The 21,764-nt window shown below is 40.0% G+C and overlaps 1 protein-coding gene across 3 annotated transcripts; it reads left to right on the top strand.

Moving 5' to 3' along the window:
• The first annotated feature begins 6,146 nt into the window (after nucleotides 1-6,146).
• On the top strand, nucleotides 6,147-19,611 carry ARL14EP (ARF like GTPase 14 effector protein). Of its 3 annotated transcripts, XM_070957527.1 has the most exons (5): nucleotides 6,166-6,235; nucleotides 11,500-11,593; nucleotides 12,358-12,858; nucleotides 15,421-15,545; nucleotides 18,371-19,611. In XM_070957527.1, the coding sequence occupies exons 3-5, from the start codon at nucleotides 12,436-12,438 to the stop codon at nucleotides 18,597-18,599; spliced, it is 777 nt and encodes a 258-aa protein (XP_070813628.1). In that variant the 5' UTR covers nucleotides 6,166-6,235; nucleotides 11,500-11,593; nucleotides 12,358-12,435; the 3' UTR covers nucleotides 18,600-19,611. The 3 variants fall into 3 exon arrangements, with proteins under 3 accessions (XP_070813627.1, XP_070813628.1, XP_070813629.1); XM_070957526.1 differs by lacking the exon at nucleotides 11,500-11,593 and having other exon boundaries at nucleotides 6,147-6,235; XM_070957528.1 differs by lacking the exons at nucleotides 6,166-6,235; nucleotides 11,500-11,593 and adding an exon at nucleotides 14,620-15,011 and having other exon boundaries at nucleotides 12,805-12,858.
• The last annotated feature ends 2,153 nt before the right edge of the window (nucleotides 19,612-21,764 follow it).

The following is a 21,764-nucleotide window of genomic DNA, read 5'->3' as shown; positions in this document are numbered from 1 at the left end:
GTAATCGTGAAACCTCTTAACCCCTGCGATAATGGCTAATGCCTCCTTGTCTAATTGTGAATAGTTCCTCTCTGCAGGGGCTAAGGTGCGGGAATAGAAGGCAATAGGAGCCTCACGGCCATCAGGGAAGGTATGACTTAACACTGCGCCCACCCCATAGGGAGAGGCGTCGCATGTAAGAACCAAGGGGAGGGTAGCAGAATATTGAACAAGAACAGCATTAGACACAAGTAAACGCTTAACAGCGGCAAAAGCAGTTTCAGCCCGGGTATCCCACACCCACTTAGCCCCACGGTCCAGCAACCGGTGTAGGGGCTCAGCCACAGAAGCCTTATGTGGCAGAAAAACGGCATAGAAGTTTAATAAGCCGAGGAAGGCTTGAAGTTCAGCTTTGGAAGTTGGAGGTGGAGCATCCAGGATGGCCTTAGTCTTCGCGGGGGTTGGGTGGATGCCGTGGCGGTCGATAAGGAATCCGAGGAATTCCACTTGTGACACAGCAACAAGACACTTGTCCTTCTTAACGGTGAGCCCCGCCTGCTTAAAAACTGTGAGGACGCGTCGGAGACGAGACAGTAGTTGAGGGACAGAGGCAGCTGAAACGATGATGTCATCAAAGTAAGGGGCGACCCCTGGGATTCCATAGAGTAACCGCTCCATAAGACTTTGAAAAATCCCAGGAGCAACCGAAACACCGAACTGTAGGCGGCGACAACGAAAAGCCCCACGATGTGTGATGATGGTCTGTGCGTCGGCGGTGAGATCATCCACAGGCAGTTGCTGGTATGCCTGGGATAGATCAAGCTTTGCGAAAACTGACCCCTGGCCCAGGGAATGCAGCAAATGCTGGACTACCGGGACAGGATAGGCATGATCCTGCAGGGCGTGATTAATCGTTGCTCGGTAGTCAGCGCAGATGCGGATGGAGCCGTTGGCTTTAATTGCGATGACAGTGGGGGTTTCCCAACGGGCGTAATCTACAGGTTCTAAAACGCCTTGATGAATAAGCTTGTCCAGTTCTTCGTCTACGCGCGGTCGTAATGCAAGAGGCACCCGGCGTGGCTTAAGGCGTTTTGGAGGAACCGCAGGATCAAGGCTGAATGATACGGGAGTGCCAGTGTATTTGCCCAACGAATCGGAAAAAACAGACGGGAATTCACGCGCCAAGAGGTCTAATTCAGATGATTGGATAGAGTGAATGCCCTGTATAGTAAGGCCTAGGGCGGCGAACCAATTCAGGCCGAGTAAGCTAGGTAATGGGCCATCAACGACTATTAAAGAGAGACGACCCTGAAATTCACGAAAAGTAACTCTGAAGGTACCGGTTCCCACAACCGGAATCAGGGTGCCCTGGTAGTCCTTCAGCAGCAGAGAACAAGGTTTGAGGTGTCGCTTGGCCAGCTTCGGCACTAGACGTTTGATCGTGCTCCACGATACGATGGTTGTGGAGGATCCCGTGTCCACTTCCATGTTGCACGGGCGCCCTTCTATCTGAACTGTCAGAGTAATCTTTGGATTTACCGCTCGTTGGCGTGACGTCACTCGATTGATGGCGGAAAATCCTTGTCGTTGGCGCGCATGCGCGGGTCTCAGGCCGGAACGGCGTGGCGCGTTGTTTTCAGCAGGTGAACGCGAGTTGATCTGCGGCTGCGCCGAGCGACACACCCTGGCAATATGTCCTCGCCGCCCACAGAGCCTACAGACAGTGTCTCTCCAACGGCATGACGCACGAACGTGCTGTCCCCCGCAACTGTAACACCCGGGGAATCCATCAGTTTTGTTCCTCTCCCTCACTTGCCTAGCCTTAGTCCCTTTAACTTGGCAAACCTCGCCTTCCTCTTCTTCTGAGTCAGAATACCTTTCAGTCACAATTTCATTAGCTGAGTTCGCGCCAGTCTCAGAACTGGGAGCGGTCTGGCCACGGGGTAGTTCGGCAATGGATAGGGTAGCTAATTCCGCGGCACATGCCTCCCGTAAAGCCTCTTGAAATGTGAGGTCAGCATTGGTGATCAAACGCTGCTTCAAGTTCTTATCGCGCACGCCACTCACAAGGCGGTCTAACAAGTAGTCATCTAGGTTGTCAAATTGGCAGTGACGGGCAGCCCTTCGCAACGCCGCAACATATTGATTAATCGATTCACCTGGGGCTTGGTTACGGTGATAGAAATGTTGTCTGCGGGCGATTCGGGAGGGTGCAGGTGCATAGTGTCTTTTAAGTTTGGCCAGAAAATCCTCCCACGTACCGGCATGAATTGATTGAGGGGCCATAAGGGTCATAGCTGTGTCGAACATTTCAGGGCCACAAAAACTGAGGAAATATGCCCTCTTCCTCTCAGCCGAGAGATTAGTATAGTCATTGGCAATTAAAAAACATTCAAATCTGGCAATATAAGCATCCCATGTCTCTTTGCCTTGGTCAAATGGGGGAAACATCTGTTGTGCCGCCATGGCCTTATATCTGCTTCGTTTCACTGTTACCTCAGAGGTTACCTCAGGCTGCTGTCCTCGATTGCGTCTCTTCCACTGGGTCCGCTATCCCACCTTCGTCGCCAGTAATAAATACTGTATTCATTTATATTTGACAACTCATGAACAGCTGAGGTAACTCTTTTATTAACTGGAACTGACAACCTAACCAATTAACATATACATGCGAACGAACACCCGAGCCCTTCTTGACAGCTCTTATATACTCCCCTGTCAGCTAGGTCAACCAATCACAACACGTTCCCATATATATTCGTTCCAACAGGGGGCCTAAACATTGGAGTATGCCCAGTACATAACAAAAGTGAATTGGAAAAGCTGAAATTCTGGACTGAAACCAATTAGATACAATTCAATAGGAAGAGCACAAACTTCTGTGTTATATATATATATATACATATACAATCAAGAGCAGACAAATGTGAGTGTATAAAAACATTTAATTGTAATCAGTAGATGTAAAAGGGATACACGTAGTTTATGAACTAGAATCAGTAATATGATGTGACTGATAAAAAATGAATTGTTTGTCTTATCAATAATTATACATTATTTCATATTTATGTGTAGGCATTTTTATATGTACACACAAGATGCTTAACAAGGAACCTAGACCACACCTGTTTTGCTAAAATGTACTAAATGGACAGAGACAAGTGGGTCCTCAGATATCCAGGCCCTAGCTGGATATCTGTGCTTTGCTACTTATGACCATTTTTCACACATATGACCATTGTAGCATCCCCATGGTCTTGACAGACTCTCATTGTCATCATCACCAACAAAGTATATCTGGAGAAATGAAGGCTGATGCTGAGGCCCCACCATGATACTCCCTATCCTGTGGTAGAGCTGCCCCTGCACTTTGAATGTTGGCATAAAATTTCCCTCCTTCACCTCTATGGCTCCAAAAGAAGTCATTTTGAAGCATCTGTTGTACTTCCAGGCAGCAGAAAGACAGTCTTTTCTCTTTAACTGGTGTTACAGTAGAAGGAACAGTTTCATCTAAACTGAAGAGGTCAGTGTAAGAAGTAAGTTGGGGCTGTGACACTATGCAGGAGAAATTTGGTTCAAAATCCCTTGGCTCAGTGGTGGTCGGTGATTGAAATTCATAAGGGAATATCTCTTCCGCTGCCTCGAGTTCAGAAGCAGTTCCACAGGTGGAAGGCGTAGACATTTTGGTGAGGTAGCGACATTTAGTACTGTAAGGAGCCCCAGACCGCTCCTGAGTGGAGTGGAACATCTGCCAGTTTCAACTGAGGTAATAGAGTGTGAGGCAAGTGGCAGTTGGAACTTTTTCAGGTGGGGAGGGAGAGTAGGTCTAACTCCTTAGCATCAGAGCGTGTTAATATACTGTATATGAATATACTGTATATGAAATACTAATGATCTGATAGTCATTGAGAAAAATCCTTTCTTAGCGAGCACCTAGAAGCCAAGAGGAACATGCGTGCCAAAGTTCAAGTTTGTAGGCTTTGCCATTCTAGAGATTTTGTGATATGGATTTTGCTTTTATATATACTGTATAGATGACTAGCACCTTGAATTCTACTCAGAAACTGATTGGCAACCAATGCTGCTCATCTAGCAGTGGTGATGTACAGGCATTCTGGAAGATGTCTGTTATTACTATTGCATTTTAAACCATCTGTAGTTTCTGGGTGGTCTTCAAGGAACCCAATATTTTGCTTTGGACTGCTACGTGAGATTTGTATGCCATTAAAAACAATCAAAACTGAAGTTTCCAAGCTGAGAGCATCACCCCCCCCCCCCAAAAAAAAAAAAAAAAAAAACCAAGAAAGACACATGGTGATGTTTCCAAGCAGGTTTCTTTATTGTTCCTCACCTATAGACAAAATCTTGCCAAACTGAAGCATTCTATTACCTACATCAAGCATATATTCTGAGAACTATTATGAAGGGCCTATCTTTACCGTCTTTCTCTCACATAAACTATCTGAACTGAACTCCTTTGGAATTTATCCTTCCCTCCTGGGAATCCAGCCTTGTACGTTCCATCACAGAGTGCCAGCTCATATGTGATGCAGGAAAATTCTGGATTATAATAGTCCTCAATTTACAACCACAATTGAATGGCTTAGTCTACAGCTTCCTATTTTATACTGTGACTTTACAATTCATTTTAATATGCCATAGAATGATCATTAACCTGTTTAGTTATACATACATTATACTTTATTAAAACTATTATTGTTATTTAAAATTAAGCAGCATCTACTTATTTAGAATTATCTAGAATTTTGGTACAGCTATATAAAACAGAATGTATGCATCCAATAGAAACTTCATTTGCCAATTCATTTATTGAGTTGAGTTGTCCAGTGAATCAAAGGCAAGAGAAGAGACTGAACAGCCACTTGTCTGAAATAGTATAGGGTCTCCTGCTTGAGGAGGTCCCTTTCCAACTCTATTCTATTCTAAGGCAGCTACGGGAGCAATGTTTATTATACACAGGCTTCACAAAGTCAGAATATTTATATAATTAGAATCCTGTTACGGCAAACAAGTCCTTCTTTAGTCCGGATGTTATGTGGCTCTACTTTATTGTAAATGAGTAATATATGCTCTTCAGATAATGTGCAAAGAAAGGTTTTTTTTTTTTTTTTTTTTTTAAATCAGCTGCAGATTGATGCGATTTGTGAATTCCTCTCGTCTAGAAATAACTTTTTTTTTTGTAATTTGTAGGTGCTCTTCTTCAGGCACTCATGCCATACAGAGTGAAAGGAGGAGTAGGGTTTCCCACTTGTTTATTCTACATAGGTTTCCCTCCATGTCCACAAAGTATGGGGAAGGGTATTATCGAAATTTTGAAATTATCGAAAGCAAAAGTGACAAATGCAATTTTATTTCAAGAGGGGAATTGCCCAAATAAAAGTGGCACACAAGGGTGCAAATAAGGCACATACAGAAATAAATACACGGTTTGATTCCCCCATATCTTTTACCTTAAACCGTCTACCGTGGACCTTACATGTTTTTTAAGAGGTCCCTAAGGGGGCGTGCATAAGCACACCAGCGTGCCTACCATCCCTGCCCTACTGTCCCCATTTATATGTACTCATTTTATGTGTTATTGGCTATGTTTTGCTTATTTGTATGCATTTATTTGTGCCAATTTTCATGTGTCCATGTCTATGTCTATACAGATACTTGTTTCCTTATACTTGTTGACAAATATATGAATGAATGAATGAATGATCGATCGATCGATCGATCAATCAATCAATCCTTTTTAGGGGGCATGAAGGTTCTCTATCAGTACGAAACTGATATAGCCAGATTTAACCCTGCCCTCAATCCTCGATGATCGAAAAGATGCAACCCTCCGCATCGGTTTCTCTTCGTACAACAGTCACTGGCTACTCTGTTGAACTTCTGCCTGCAATAAAACTTTGGGGGGGGGTTTCTGTTTCAACAACCCGGAAAAGAAAATAGGACGATCTTGGGGGGAAAAAAATCGTGCGAGGGAATCAGTTGCAGGATCGGCCACTTCCAAGGCCGGCTTTGCTCTTCCTGCCTTGGGTCTCTTACGAAGCCATCGGACCCGGAAGTGCGGCGAATGAGCCAATAGATAAACCGCTCCTGCTTCTGCGCCTCGCAGCCGTCCTCGCCCTACGACGAGGAAGCGGTCGGCTTCATGGCAGCCGTGGGCGAGGCGGGCGACGCGGGATCGGTGGCTGCAGCAGCGAGGGCAGCGGCGGGGCTCGGACGGAGAAAAGCCCACGGCAAGGTGAGGAGCAGCGGGGGAGGCTGTGTGAGCGGAGTTGCCCTCCGCGGAACGCAGTTTTAGGCTGCCCACCTCCACCCCCCCCAACCCCAATTCATTGGCACTCGCACTCCCATGATCCCTGTCTCGCTGGATTATGGGAGTCGAAGTCCACGTCCGGAAGGCCGATGTGGATGGAAGAAAGGCTGGCACAAAGAGATGTCGAAGTCTTGCTTTTATGACTCCTGAAAGGAGGCCGTTTCGTTTCCCCGTTCGGCTCTCCCCTTGCGGATTCATGACCTTTTTTTTTTTATTCGTTTGCTTTTTTGAGAAAAGATGGGGGGTCGTTAAATGAAGATGATGATGTAGGGGAAGCATTGAAAACTCTGGTCTTAAAAATCCTTAAATATCCATCTTCCCTTTGAAAGGAAGGAGAGAAAGCGTTTCTCATATTTAAAGGTCCCTAGTTGGAAAGGTTTTGCATCTTAAATTTACTTCTTTCAAAGAGTAGTCCTCGGCTTGCAACAGCCTCTTTAGTGACCGTTCAAAGTTACAACGGCACTGAAAAATGTGACTTGTGACCGTTTTTCACAAAACGGCAGCATCCCCATGATTGTGTGATCAACATTCAGATGCTTGGCAACTGGTTCATATTTATGATCATTGCTGTGTCCCAAGGTCATGCAATCACCTTTTGCGACCTACTCACAAGCAAAATCATTTGGGAAGGGAGATTCACTTAACAACTGTGGCAAGAAAGGTTGTAAAATGGGGCAAAACTCACTTAACAAAGGTCTTGCTTAAACAACTGAAATTTTCGGGTCAATTGTGGTTGTAAGTCGAGGACTACCTGTATAGGAATTTTCTCTCTTCTGATCTTGACACACCCACACTCATGAGGTAGGCTTGGAAACAAAAATGGATAGACACCATTGGAAGAGCTTATATGGGTTTTTAAAAACTTGGCTAAGTCAGTCACTTATGGAAATGTTTTTTGTCATATAGAAGAATTTTATCAATCATAGCTAAAGTCACTGTAGCCTGATCTGAGGCTACAATTGAGGGGAGAAGAGCTGTTTGTAGAGACTTCTAACCAGCATTACTAACCAGGTTGGATTATTGCCAAAGTTAATACACTGACATTTCCTGTGTGTGTTGGAGAGAGTGAAATGTTTATATAAATATTTGCCTATAAACAAAAATAGTAAAAAATGGTGTGGGTTATATTTCAACTTACTATAAATGCCCCATGAGGTAAAGAACCATTTAATAATGTCAGATACTAAATTTATTTATTTATTTATTTATTTATTAGATATTTATACCGCCCCCTCTCCCGAAGGACTCGGGGCGGTGAACAGCCAAAATTCAAAAACATACAATATAAACATTAAAAATACGTTTAAAACAGAATTAAATCCAAAATGGCTCCCCAAGTTAAAACGCCTTACCCATGCCCCTATAAATAAGATGAATTTAAAATTTAAAAATTTAAAATTTCCACATTTAAAAAGGGGAAGATTTAGGCCAGGCCAGCTTGATAAAATAGAAAAGTCTTAAGCGCGCGGCGGAAGGTGCGCAGATCCGGGATCCTACGTATCTCCGGGGGGAGCTCGTTCCAAATCGTAGGTGCCCCCACAGAGAAGGCTCTCCCCCTAGGGGCCGACAGCCGACATTGTTTGGCCGACGGCACCCAGAGGAGCCCCTCTCTATGGGAGCGTACTGGCCGGTGGGAGGCTATTGGTGGTAGCAGGCGGTCCCGTAAATAACCAGGTCCTAAGCCATGGAGCGCTTTAAAGGTGATAACCAAAACCTTGAAGCGCACTCGGAAGACCATCGGGAGCCAGTGCAGCTCGCGCAGGAGAGGTGTTACATGGGAACTCCATGTCGCTCCCATCACCACCCGCGCGGCCGCACTCTGGGCCAGTTGGAGCCTCCGAGTGCACCTCAAGGGGAGCCCCATATAGAGAGCGTTGCAGTAGTCCAGACGAGAAGTAACGAGGGCATGAGTGACTGTGTGTAGGGAGTCCCGATCTAGATAGGGACGCAACTGGCGGATCAGGCGAACCTGATAAAAAATCCTCCCGGACACGGCCGTCACATGCTCTTCTAACGACAGCCGTGAATCCAGGAGGACACCCAAGTTGCAAGCCCTATCCGTGGGGACCAATGATTCGCCCCCAATAGTCAGCGATGGCACTAGCTGACTATATCGGGACGTCGGAAACCACAACCACTCGGTCTTGGATGGGTTGAGCCTGAGCCTGTTCCTCCCCATCCAGATCTGTACGGCCTCCAGGCACTGGGACATCACTTCAAGGGCATCATCGGGGTGGTCCGGGGTGGAGATGTACAGCTGGGTGTAAATCATACATTGGATAAGATCTTGCTCTATGTATGGGTTCAGATTTTTGTCTGATTCTGGATTTATGTAACAATAGTATATATTTGAGGTATGGCAATCCTGTGTCATAAAAAATTAAAGTTTAAAAAATAAAGATATTTTCATATGTATGTACCTTTAACTCTTAAAGTGGAAAAAAGGTGGTTGCATGTAAATCTAAATAAATAACTAAAATTGCTATCAGTTTAATTAGCTGATTTAATTAGCTTTATCATTTGATTTTCTGCAATGGAAACAATGTGCCACTTTATATACTACATTGTTAGATACACTTTAAAATATGTTAAGAGTGAGGTTTGATTGGCTGCATCTCTTTATTCAGTGTATGGTTTATGTCAATTGATAAATTAGGGAAGTCCCCCCCATGCATAGTGTATTTTCTTTCTTAACAAGAGCTGATGCAGAATTGGGACCAGTTCTTTGATCATTCAAAAAAGCAATGACTGTCATTGCCATATTCGAGCAATAAACTACATAATCTGTTAATAAGTTTTACAAAATGTGATTTGTATACTTTCTGTCTTTCTACAAATTGTTACACAAGCTCAGCCATAGCCTGCTTTGCTTTGCTCTATATATTTTACATAGTGCATATGCTGCAACAGACTGTTTCCAGATTAAGTTCAAATTGATATGTAATACCTAGGATTACTATTAGGGATGCTGGATTTGTTTTTCTTTTTTCCCCTCCTTGTGTGATTTCTGTCACAAAAACATTTGCTGGATTTGTCCATTGTTATTCGTCACTTTCTGTCCCATCCTTTAGCAGGATTTTTGGATAGCTGCCTTGAGTCTTCGGAGAAAGGCACATACAAATAAATAAATAAATATTTCAGCTGAATTGCATAGGAAAGAATTTACTACCAGAAAAATATATTTAATTATATTTATGAGGATATGCAGAGTGTCTCTTTTTATAGAAACAAGTACAACTACAACCATTCATTTAGTAACCATTTGAAGTTACAACGCTAAAAAAACGTAACTTATAACTGGTTCTCACACTTAGAAACTGTTGCATCAAATTTTAAATTATTTGCTACTTGGTCAGTTGACTAAGATTAATTTGAATTCCAGGATAGCAGATATCTGGAAATAGAACCTGTTGTTACGGCCCTTTCTCTAGCACTTCACCAAGTCAACATTTATAAAGATGCTCACATATATCAACATGATTGAATTATTTCTGTGACTGCTTTAGAGTCAGATAAATCAGAGAAATATAACTTGCATTCCTCCAGACACTGCTGGACACAGCTTTGAGTAGCTTCAGTTCCACTACAGATCTATAACTTTCATTATAGCAATGACAAAGGATGCTGGGAATTGTGGTTCAGGAATGGAATGTCTTACATTCCTCACTCTTGAGTTACATGGTGCTGAAATGCTAATTAAAATACCCCCAATGTGTTGACAAAGCTGAATACTTCCAGTATTGTGAGAACACAGTTTGTTAATTCAAGACAATCCAATTCACATACTGATATTAAGAATCTCAGACACTGAATAATCAGTCAACTACAGAGACCATTAAAGATTTTTAAGAATAATGTGCATGCTTTGATAATGGCAAATATGTTCCTTCTGTTTTGTTTTCTTTCCATGGCTTGGCTCTTCTTTCTGTTACTTTTTAAATATAATTACCAGCAGTTGTTCCTGTCTTCTTTCTAACATTACCTGCCATGTTTTTAATGATCTTATCAAGGGGTATCAGCTATTTATCTTCAATGATTCACTCCTACATAAAATTAGTGCATCATCCTTGACATCTTCTGCTCTTTCTAAAATTTGCCCATTTTCATACATCACTTAAAATGTTTAATCGGAGCAAAGCAAAACTGAAAGCTTTAGATGTTGCAACACTCACTATTGGCATTATTTTATACCGACAACAATTAAAAACCTTATTCTTGTCATTTTAAGTTAAATTTGGGAACTGATGTAATTTTATGTATTTCTTTTCTGTTACAAATGGGTTTAAATTATGAACAGGACCTTAGATCTCTTGGCTAAAGTAATTAAACAATACAAGAAATGTGAGGCAATCATGTTTGTTTACAACATGACAAACAAAAAATATAAACAAAAAGTTGAGCTGTAAAAATACACCTGTGTTTATAGAACACAGTCAAATATTGGATGTCAAGCTGAAATCTATGTCTTTTGGAGTCATAACTAACTTGGAGCAGAATAGAGGATATAAAGTATAATTGTGTGAAAAAGGCAAAGAGTTAAAATATTCCAAGACACGGGTCCTCATATGAATTTTTGTTTCAGATTCTAAAATAAATAATTCAAGAAGACAAGTCAATTAGGCTAAATAGTGAGACTCATCATAGGATTCCAGTTGCTGCTTACAAGCCTCTACATGCAAATCTGGACTTTTGGGGATATCTTCATCTAGCCCTTTGTCCTCCTATCTGAAATGATGATGTGGAAGATTATGGGGCATCCCGTGCAAACTCAGAACACTTTAGTTGGAAGGAAACTTGGATAAAGAAAATTGCATACGTAGAAGCACTTACGTGCATTATGTGGAATTTTTTGGATCCTGACCTCTGCAAGTGTTTGAAAAAAAATACTCATAATTTTGGTGATCCTTAAAAAAATAATAATCCTAATTGCTGTTCTGATAAAATGTCAATCTGGACTGGGCACGCATGTGACTCTTGATTCATCGAGGAAAAAAGCTGCAAGTTGCAAGTTTTTTTCCTTGTCTGATTTTGTTGTCGACCATTTAATTGCTTGCAGCTTAATAGCTTCTTCACATTGGCTTTGCTTCCGCCATCATTCTTGCAACCTCCTGCCTTGCACTCTTTAATTAAAGTATCATTAGGAAATATTAATTCAGATGTCTTAAGGCTTCTTTCCACTGTTAAGACAGATAACGGAAGTGGCATCATACATTTCTCAAGAAATAATCTGGTGCACGTTTTACTAGCAGATTCTGCAGTCTGGACAAGATGTATATTTCCAAGGTACAAAAGCGTCATGTTGCAGCTGCTTCTATACTTGAATCTTAAATTATGTGCTTGGAAAATAATTAAGGAAACGGTGATCCTTAGCCTACTTTGTCTGAGTGTTCTAGTTGAGTTATCTGTATAACTTTCAACTTAATCCAGTAATCTAATGAGTACGAATGTCTTAAAACATCCCATCAGATCTGTTGCAGGATTCTTCTGCATAAGTAAAATACTTGGATTGTTTGGAATTTATTAATAAACTGGCCTTGTTTGTTTATTTTTGAGATTCTTAATGTCAAAAACCTAACATAAGTATCTATTATCATTTAGGCACCTTTTTCCACAAAGAGTATTCTGGAAAAAAATGATTTTGTTATTGTAAAGCAACCTTTCATTTTGGAATAAAAACCAATCTAGCTATTTTAGTTCCCAATTATGTTAGTCCTTCCAATTCTTAAAACTACTTGTACCAGTCTACGATATTCTTTTAATCTATGAAAACCTATACACGAAATGGCGGTTATACGGAATTGATAAAAGCTGGTATATAAATGTACTCCAGTTGCAACATGGTACTTTAGTGCCTAAATTTAATGAAAGGCAAATTGCTTGAAAATCAAGAAACTGGCATTGCCTGCAGAAATGCCTATTTTATGATTCCACTTCATCCTTAAAAAAAATCAGCGTACAGGACACATTTCTGAGTTGATTTTGTTTTGGCTCTAGTTAAAAATAAACTTATGCATCACAAATCTTACTTCCTTCACTGCTTTCTCCAGGATAATCCTCGTAACAGCTGTTAAAGACGACAAACGATACAATTTAAATACTGAAATATATTTTACTGATCAAGTAAAATGGATCCATGTTCAATTGGAAATCAGCTGCAAGCTAGCAGCGATTGTCATAAAGCATACTTTACCTCTCAAACTGGCTTCAAGACTAAGCAAGATTTATCAGCAACTGATCTGTTACTTCTTCAGCTTAGAACTGGGATAACTCTTTCAGAGACTCATACAATCTGCTTCCATCATGCTAAAGTTTACCTTGATAGGTATGAAGACTTGCAAAAGTCATGTTGTGATCCTTTTAATATGCACAAAAAACTCTCCAGGAAAAACTTGCATGCAATTGACATAGATGATGCATCTTTTCTAAGTGCCAAGTTTGGACGTCAATTTATACCAGGCTGGAAGCTTTGCCCCAAATGTACACAGATAATAAATGGAAATGCAGAGGTTGACTCTGAAGACCGTCAACGAAGGAGACTTGATTCAGACGTATGTATATGGGACCATTTTTTCAACTATCTAAGTACTGGACTAAAACTGTAATTTTTGCAGTTATGTGATAGTAAATCCCACCCACTGAAAAAAAGTGGTACCTCTAAATATATGTGCCATAGGGGACAGGTTAAGAGTATGAAAAGAATAGCATCAATCCCCTTTCTTAAAATACTAAGAGTACACTCAGTTCTGTATAGTTCCTGAATGTATGACTCTCACTGGATAAGCACTGCATGAAGAAAATGCCATCACAGTTTAAACATCAGAAATGGCATTTTCATGTAAAATTGCAACTTCTCAGTTGAATCTTTGTATGAATTGTATGTAGGAATGAGCTCTAATCCTTTTAAGGAGAAAATAGGCCAAGTCCTTTCATGGGAACAGGGAGAAAATAACTGTTCAGCTTTTGAAACTGCAATATGCATAAAATTTTCCCATAACTTTCAACTCAGTCAAACAAATTTCTGTTTTATTCAAACCAGGAAGCAATAGTTAAAGAGCTGTTTTAATAAAGTGGCTTTTCATGAATATGTTAGCGATACTTTCCTGGTTTGTATGATGATATGATCTTAACTTTTTTATAGTACTTAAAGGCAAATTAGCCAGGATGAGACCATATAATTTGTGTAAGCAGTAAGGTCTTATCAACACACTGCATACCTTGAGATTTAAAAGAATTTAAGATACTAGAATGGGATATACTACTTCAGACTGATGGTAGACTACCCTTTTACAAATCCCCTGTGTAAAATACGCTGCAAATATGAAACAGGGTAGGGAGAAGCACAATGAAGAGAGATTCTAATATCTCCCTACTTTTTTAGTGCTTTTCCTGCAAGGTATATTTCACTAAGGGGAACGTTTAAAAACTGAATTACCATCTGCAGTCTGAAGCTGCACACTCCTTAGAGCTCTTACATGATTGATAGAGGAAGTTTCTCTTCCAAGCAATAAGGAGCACCATGATGGAAGACTTTCATCTTTAAAACTGAACTTGGTATCCAGCTTTGCACTGTCTATGTTTAATGAAGACATGCTACAGTTATTTCCTATTTTGGAAAATATATATATATATATATACACACATACATACATACATACATACATACAAACTTGGTACACAGATGACTTACTCTCTGGGAAAAAATACTGTGGGGGTAAGACACCCCTCGGGCTGTGTGTCTGTGTGTGTGTGTGTTCCAGCATAACTCTGGAACACCTGGGCCACTGAAATGAAAAGGAATGATATCTGTAGTGTCAAATCACAATACTTTTGACAATGTTAGTGTGCATTTTGGATTCAAGTTCTGTTAAGATACAGCCTGTTGTGCCTTAAAATGGCTTCTACTGTACAGCACAGTGGAGTTGCCATGGTAATGACTTCACAGTACTCCACAAGGGGGCCCCTTCTGGTAAGAGGGATAGGTTCTTAAAAAAAAACCTTAAAATAAAAACAAACAAACAAAAAACAAAGAGGCTCCCTCTGGTAAGGGAGATTGGTTCTTTAAAAAAAAAACCCACCCTAGGCCCTCAGTTTCAAGCAAAGAGGGCAAGTTGTCAGAGGAGGTGCCTGCTAATGCATATAATCACCTCAAAGGCTGGTTCCTTATAGAATTTTCCCAGGCTGTTGGCCAGGGCAATTAGGTCTCTAATTCTCACCACAGTAGTTGAGGCAGCTTTCTTCTACAACTGGTAACAGGGCTAGGCCCAAGTGTCTTTTTCTTACGTTTACTTTATTGTATTCCATAATAATAGATTTCATTGCTGTAACGATGCCTCCAAGGAAACGTCAGGCGATTGGCCAAGTGCAATCAAAGGCTAGAAAAATGAAACAACAGCGTAGACAAGAAACTCCCGAGGAGAGGAATATTAGACTTGCGTTGATACGCAAGAGAGCTGCCACATCTAGAGCTTCAGAGACAGTACAGCAGCGTGAGGCCCGACTACAGGTTATGAAAGAGAGAGCTGCTACATCTAGAGCTTCAGAGACAGTACAACAGCGTGAGGCCCGACTACAGGAAATGAGAGATAGAGCCAGACGATCACGGACTGCGCAACATTTTAGCTTAGCATTGGAAGGATTCCGTTATGATCCACATAAAGACTACTCGCAGCATGCAAGTGTTACCATCGGAAAAATGGAAATGGTACTTTGATTTGACACTATAGATATAATTAATTCCTTTTCCTGTCTAATACAGGATTGGGATAAATAAATATCCGGGCAAGGCCGGGTTATCAGCTAGTAGGAAATAAAAAGAGAAGTGAAGAAATTACCCTGTTTATTAAAGTAACTATTCCTGTTTCCATTAACTTGCATCTCTAAGGGTATATTCCTGTCCAATTTATTATCTTTGCTTTCTTTTGACTATTAATATTACTTTTATTCATTGAGATAACTCATAAGCAACTTAGAGCACAGTTGATACTATAAATAAAAAGAGAGAAGTGTATATTTGGCTTCAGCTTCAGTGTTTGTCCCTTAGCTGAAATATGATATCACTTAATTAGAAATGCTTTGAATTTTTTAAAATGAAATTGTCTGTATTTATTCAGGGACGTACAACTAAAGCCTTGAAGTTTGCTAATCCAGGACGGCATACTGGATTTCCTCCAGAAGCAGCAAACAAAAGAGAGAAAAGAAAGCTACAAACAAAAAACACATCCGTTAATTCAGACAGGTAGACTGTTTATGGATTGATTGCCTTCGCTTTTTCACTTTGCTTTTTCACTTTGAGGGATTATGCATATGGATTATAATTTAGAACTGTTTAGATGCATGGAATTTTTTCCCCCTATGTTTGTGCATAGGAATAAAATAAGTTGCATTGTCCAATCATTATAAAGGAGCTTGAAAAGTGGAAAATCAGTATATAATACTGCAGTCGGGGTATCCATGATCTTTCCCAGATTAGGGACAATGTTCTTGGTGCAATTTATTTAATTATTTATTTTTGGTCCCAAGAGATAAACAATAAATTCTCCTTGGAAGTTTTTGTGTTTTCGGTGCAATACAGATTGCACTAGGAAGGTAGGGCTTTTTTTACTGAGAAAGCAGAAGAAAGCTGATTAGAAGCACACATCATCCTCCTTTTTGCTACTTGTCATAGCAGATAGGTATTTGTGCCCTTCTTCCAGCTAAAACCTTGGATTATTCCAGTCGCCTTCATTACTATTACTTAGCCGTTGAGTTTTTATAAAACATTTTATATTTTATAGCAGCTTCAGGACAACAGCAATCAAAGTGCTCCAGAAGAAGTAATTGAAATTATGAGATGTGTCTCCAGCTTATATTGATTCATGAATATACTTTTTTATTCCATAGCAGGTTTATACCAACTTTGTGTCAAGTAGAGTTCTACCGAGGAATGCATAATTGGTGGCAGTGGATTTTTCTATATCCTAGATCAGTGATGGCTAACCTTTTTGCCATCGCATGCCAGGAACAGGGAGGCGTGCGCGCATGCCCACACCCATAATTCTATGCGCACATGCGACACCCCCGCTCCGCCTCTTCCTAGCACGCGATGGCATGATTTGCTGTCCCCAGCCTCCAGAGCCTTTCTAGGAGTCTGAGGAGGGCGAAAACAGCCTTCCCCACCCTCCAGAGGATGGAAATGGCCTGTTTGCAAACTTGCTGTCCCCAGCCTCTGGGGACAGCAAAAAATGGGACTTCCAGTCCCACTGGAAGTTGGCAAATGGGCCGTTTCTGGCCTCCGGATGGCCTCCAGGGGGGTGGGGAATGCCGTTTTCGCCCTCCCCAGACTCCTAGAAAGACTCTGGAGGCTAGGGAGAGAGAAAAACGGACCTTCCCCACCACCTCCAAAGTCCTCCGGAGGCAGGAAACAGCCTGTTTCCCTACTTCTGGTGGGCCCAGAAGGCCCATGCCCACTGGAGCTGAGCTTGCATGGCCACTTATATGGCTACACGTGCCACCTGTGGCATCATGATGCTAGATTGATTTTCCATAAAATAATGCTAGCAGATCCTAGTTAGTTACCTCCCCCCCACCCAATATTTTTTTCTGGGGTCTTTGAGTTCTGCAAGATGGAATGTTCAAATTCACAGCTATCTCAACAAAAAGCAGCAATTTAAGCATAGCTAAATAAAACTTTTTAGCCCTAGAAATGCTTACATTTAAGATGATCTACCATGTTTCCCTGAAAATAAGACCCTGTCTTATATTTTTTTGAACCCTGAAATAAGCGCTTGGCCTGATTGCCATGCGTTCAAAAGCCCGATTGGGCTTATTATCCTGGGATGTCTTATTTTGGGGAAAACAGGGTAATTAAAGTGATCCAGGTTTGTTCTACAATATGTATGCAAACTATGTTCAGATGTTATAAAGAGCTGATGCCAAATTTGAACATTGGTTTGTCGTGTTATGTCCTATCATCCCTAACTAATATGGGCTGTAGCCAGTGGTGGGATTCAACCGGTTCACATCACTTCGGCCGAACCGGTTTTTAAATTGCTGCCTGGCACAAGAATCAGAATTATAGCATGGAGAGACACCCAGGTTGTGTCTTGCTGCTTGAATATATAAATGGCCTCTGTATTGAATTAAAGGTTTATCCTGCAGAAGTGTCCTTGCAGCCTATACGGTTGTCGTTTAAAAATAATCATTATCTGAGCCTGATCTGAGCCTGGTGACGCAGCAGACTAAAGCACTGTTATTAACAACTGCTGCTTGCAATTACTGTAAATTCAAATCTCACCAGGCTCAAGGTTGACTCAGACTTCCATCCTTTCTAAGGTAGATAAATGAGGACCCAGATTATGGGGGCAATAAGATGACTTTGTATAAATATACAAAAGAATGAAGGCTATTGCTTAACGCATTGTAAGCCGCCCTGAGTCTCCGGAGAAGGGCGGCATATAAATCAAAAAATTTTTAAAAAATTATTATTATCATATGGCCTCCCATCCCTTCCCTTTCCCCTGGTAACAGGGCATTTCAAAAGAATGTCAAGGTAGGTGCCAATCTTATTTCTGGAGGGATGGTGTTCCTTAGGAAGGGAGCTACCATGGAAAAAGCCTTTCTTCTTTCTTCCCATTAGATGAACCTCCTTAGTAGCCGAGACTGGTAATATCCCTGTCTCCCCACTCTGGTGGGTAAGGTACATGTAATTGGGAAAAGATGGTCCTTCAAACAACCTGGCCCCGGGCCATGTAGAGCTTAAAGATGACACAACCAGCACCTTGAATTGGACCCGGAAACAAATCAGGAGCCAATGCAGCTCTCTCAAGAGAGGGACCAATTTAGACTTGCATAAAACTATTCAAGCCAGTGTATTTTGAACTAATTGAAGCTTCCATAAACTTTTCAAAGACACCCCCACACAGAGCACATTGCAGTGGTCATATTAGTTTATATCTGCTGTTCCTTAGTACAACAAACTGGAATTTGTTTGGAATTTTAAACTGAATTGTCTATTATTTAAAACAGAGTGTCTAGTATTACAAATCGTTGTTAATGATTGGTTGCTTGTATTTTTCTCTCCAGGCAATTAATAGCAGCAAAGAGCAAGGTATATGACGGCCAAGGCTTTTTGCTTTACAGCGGGATAGACCTGTGTGACTGCCTTGATGAAGACTGCCTTGGGTGTTTCTATGCCTGCTCCAAGTGCGGCTCCCGCAAGTGTGGACCTGAATGCCGTTGTGATCGCAAGTGGCTATATGAGCAAATAGAGATAGAAGGGGGGGAAATTATTCGTAATAAGCATGTGATATAGCCTGTGCTCTGCATCTCATTACTGAGCCACAGGAAGGTTGTTCATAAAATTTAATCGGTTCATATTTCCAGTTAAGATTCAGTGTTGTGCAAACAAGCAATGGGTAAAGGGAAGTTCTATATTTATGTCATCTGTACAGAAGAAAAATTAGAAAGTTATCTACTTGTGAATTTATTAACAGACAAGCTAATAAGAGTGATATTGGCTGATACTCATTGTGTGCTTCATGCAGTACATTTTTTTCTCTAGATCATTATTGCTGCCCTTTATAGGAAATCTTTGAATATTTCCTTGTTCTGGACCATGGTTTCTCCTGCAGACACATTTAAGTACCAGCAGCATAAGCAGTATTAGTTGTGGGAAATGGGTGATTTGAGAAGGTTGTTGCATGATAAACAGAAAACACAGAGGTCAGGCTGAGATTTTCAAGAAGATGGCATACTTTTCTGAAGCAGTAATGTGAAAGTGATTGACTTTTTTTGCAAACAAGAGTTGCCGTGTGAAGAAGGAATTATATTATGCCTTCAACAGTATTTTGCTGCTGGTGGAAAGGAAGTCACCAAAGTTACAGCCTCAGGCAGTATTTCTGTTATGAATATCTTGCTTGGAGACTTTATAACTGAATCCATAGATTGATGGAGAATGTGCGGCTGGAAAGTGACACCCTGTCACCTTACCTTTAATAAATACACAAAATGTATTTGATGGAATGATACAAGCATAAGTATGATGAGACATTTATGGTCTTTGTACAGTAATAGTTAATAGGCAATGTTTGTAATCTACTCGGATAATTAGCCCATGTGCCCCAGGTAAAATGCATGTATACTTAGTCTGATGCATATAGTGCGTGTTATAGAAATGTGAGGTTCAGGATTTATCAGAAAAGATATTGTTTGTACTAGAGATATTTTTAAAGGCATGTCAAATATCTTTATATCTTGTTTTTAAAAGCTGAAATTTTTGTGTTATTAATATGCAGATATTAATAAAGAATTGATTTTCATCAAAAGATCTGTTTTATTATTTATTCTGTTACTATATGTGATTAAATGTGGCCTAATTCAGAAAGAGAAGAGGATATAAATAATTAAGGAACTGTATTATGGTACCATTATATAAAATTTTGTTGAATTACTAGAATTTCTAATACAATTTCTGCATACAGTCATGGCCAAAAATACTAAAATTTAAAATAAGGATTCCATCAAGTATTATGCAGAAAATGTTCTCTTGTTCTCTTCCTAATTCTCCAAGTGTGTTTAAATGAATTTCTCAACCCTTTGTTGCAGATATTATATATGAGAGAGAGAGAGAGAGAGAGAGAGAGAGAGAGAGAGAGAGAAAGGAAGGAAGGAAGGAGAGAGAGAAAGAAAAAAGGAAGGAAGGAAAGAAAGAAAGAAGAAAGAGAAAGAAAGAAAGAAAGAAAGAAAGAAAGAAAGAAAGAAAGAAAGAAAGAAAGAAAGAAAGAAAGAAAGAAGAAAGAAAGAAAGAAAGATTCCCTCCAAGGTTAATTAAATCAAATTAGATATATAAAATGTTGAACTCTTGTATACCACACTGGAGTTTCCTCACAAGCTTATTCTATTAAAACTCAAATGTACGGTGTTCTACATGTAAGCTTCCTGTATAGTATATGTTGTTGAGTCCAGTGGTAGACCTAAACTAGTATCAGTAGGTGGCTAAACTTTATTGCTTGGATATTTTATGGTTGGAAACAGGGTAGATTTGATTTAAATCACTATTTAAATCATGATTTAAATCACTAGTTAAAAAATTAAAATTAGTTAAAAAATCAACTCAATTTAAATCATAATTTTTAAACAGCAACTGTCACCTCTGTCCTGCAGCAGCTCTTCCTCTGACCTGCTGTTGACTCACCGACAGTCCCAATATTGCAGAATATACAGCCTCATGCTACATAACTGAGCTCCATTTCATGCTGAATAAATAAATAAATTATTAATGTATCTTAAATAGAAAATATCTTTAGATAGATTTTTACTCCAAAAGCATTTTATTAAAATAAATTTAATAAAAATAAAAAAAATCCAATTTAAATTAAAAAATCATTTTTTAAAAAAAATTGAAAATTGATTTTTATCCACCCTGGTTGGAAATAGAAAAAAATCTTTGTATTATTGTTATGTATGGATGTTATAATTGACCTGATGTCTCTGATGTTTGGATTTTATTCTTTTAGATTCATATCATTGTGGGCTGGTTGTATTGGGAAGAAACAGGATAAAAAAATAAAAATAAAATTAACTGGGATCCAGGCACTGGACTCAGTGTTAACTATTAAATGGTATCTCTTATATATTACTATTCCTTTACTACTGAAATGGCTGCTATTTGGTTTTTCTGAATTCAGTGCAGTCCATAAAGAAGTCTTAAGAGTCCACCATCCAGCTTGCAATTCGCATGAACCTGAATCAGACAACCTCTTGTTCAGTAATAAGGATATCCCAGAAGCCAGAATTAGTGAAGCTCTTTTTTGTAGCGAAAACTAATCCACATTGGTGAGGAAAAGTAATAGAGGCCATTTTCTTCTGAAATTATCGTCTTTAAACAAATAGAAATCATGCTAGTGAGTCTAGATTGATGTAGGATTTTTTTGGGGAAACCTTGTCAGTTCATCTTGAACAATAGATTTGTATCTACGTTATACTTATTTTTATTTCTGCTTCTGAAGCCCATCTGATCGGGGCGGCAGAGTGGATTGCCACTCCTCAGCTGTTTTCCTTGCTCTCAGCAATGCGTAAGTTCAATTTTCTGCAAAGTGTGCACACACATGCAGCGAACCGGGTGTTAAACCAGTAGGATCCCACCACTGATCTATTCAGCAAAGATCAGATGAATTATGGTCTGTCAATATGTGTTTTGCTTGTATGTACACTAAGAGCTTATGCACCAGAGACAAATTCCTTGTGTGTCCAATCACACTTGGCCAATAAAGAATTCTGTTCTGTTATATTCTTACATTAAACCTTGATAAAATTTTAGGAGATTTCAGAGAGTCTGGAACATAGATATTCTCTAAAATCTCCCATTTGTAGGTGATTTAAATTCCATTCGCAATAGAACTCTCTGTCATGCTGGACTCCCTAGATATATTATTAAAATTATGCATACTACACATAGAAAACTTTTTTATGTTTTTTC

Source organism: Pituophis catenifer, unplaced genomic scaffold (genome assembly GCF_029215685.1).
Source record: "Pituophis catenifer annectens isolate HBS135680 unplaced genomic scaffold, rPitCat1.0.hap2 SCAF_1, whole genome shotgun sequence".
NCBI lineage: Eukaryota > Metazoa > Chordata > Lepidosauria > Squamata > Colubridae > Pituophis > Pituophis catenifer.
Note: the sequence above shows the minus strand (reverse complement) of the source record. Positions and strands in the feature narration are given on the sequence as shown.

What these genes read in the sequence shown, in the direction of transcription:
- ARL14EP (XM_070957526.1), top strand. Translation starts at nt 12,436, where the DNA reads ATGGATCCATGTTCAATTGGAAATCAGCTGCAAGCTAGCAGCGATTGT. An exon ending in GAAGGAGACTTGATTCAGAC is followed by an intron (nt 12,859 to 15,420) that starts GTATGTATATGG and finishes GTATTTATTCAG; the next exon opens with GGACGTACAACTAAAGCCTT. An exon ending in ACATCCGTTAATTCAGACAG is followed by an intron (nt 15,546 to 18,370) that starts GTAGACTGTTTA and finishes TTTTCTCTCCAG; the next exon opens with GCAATTAATAGCAGCAAAGA.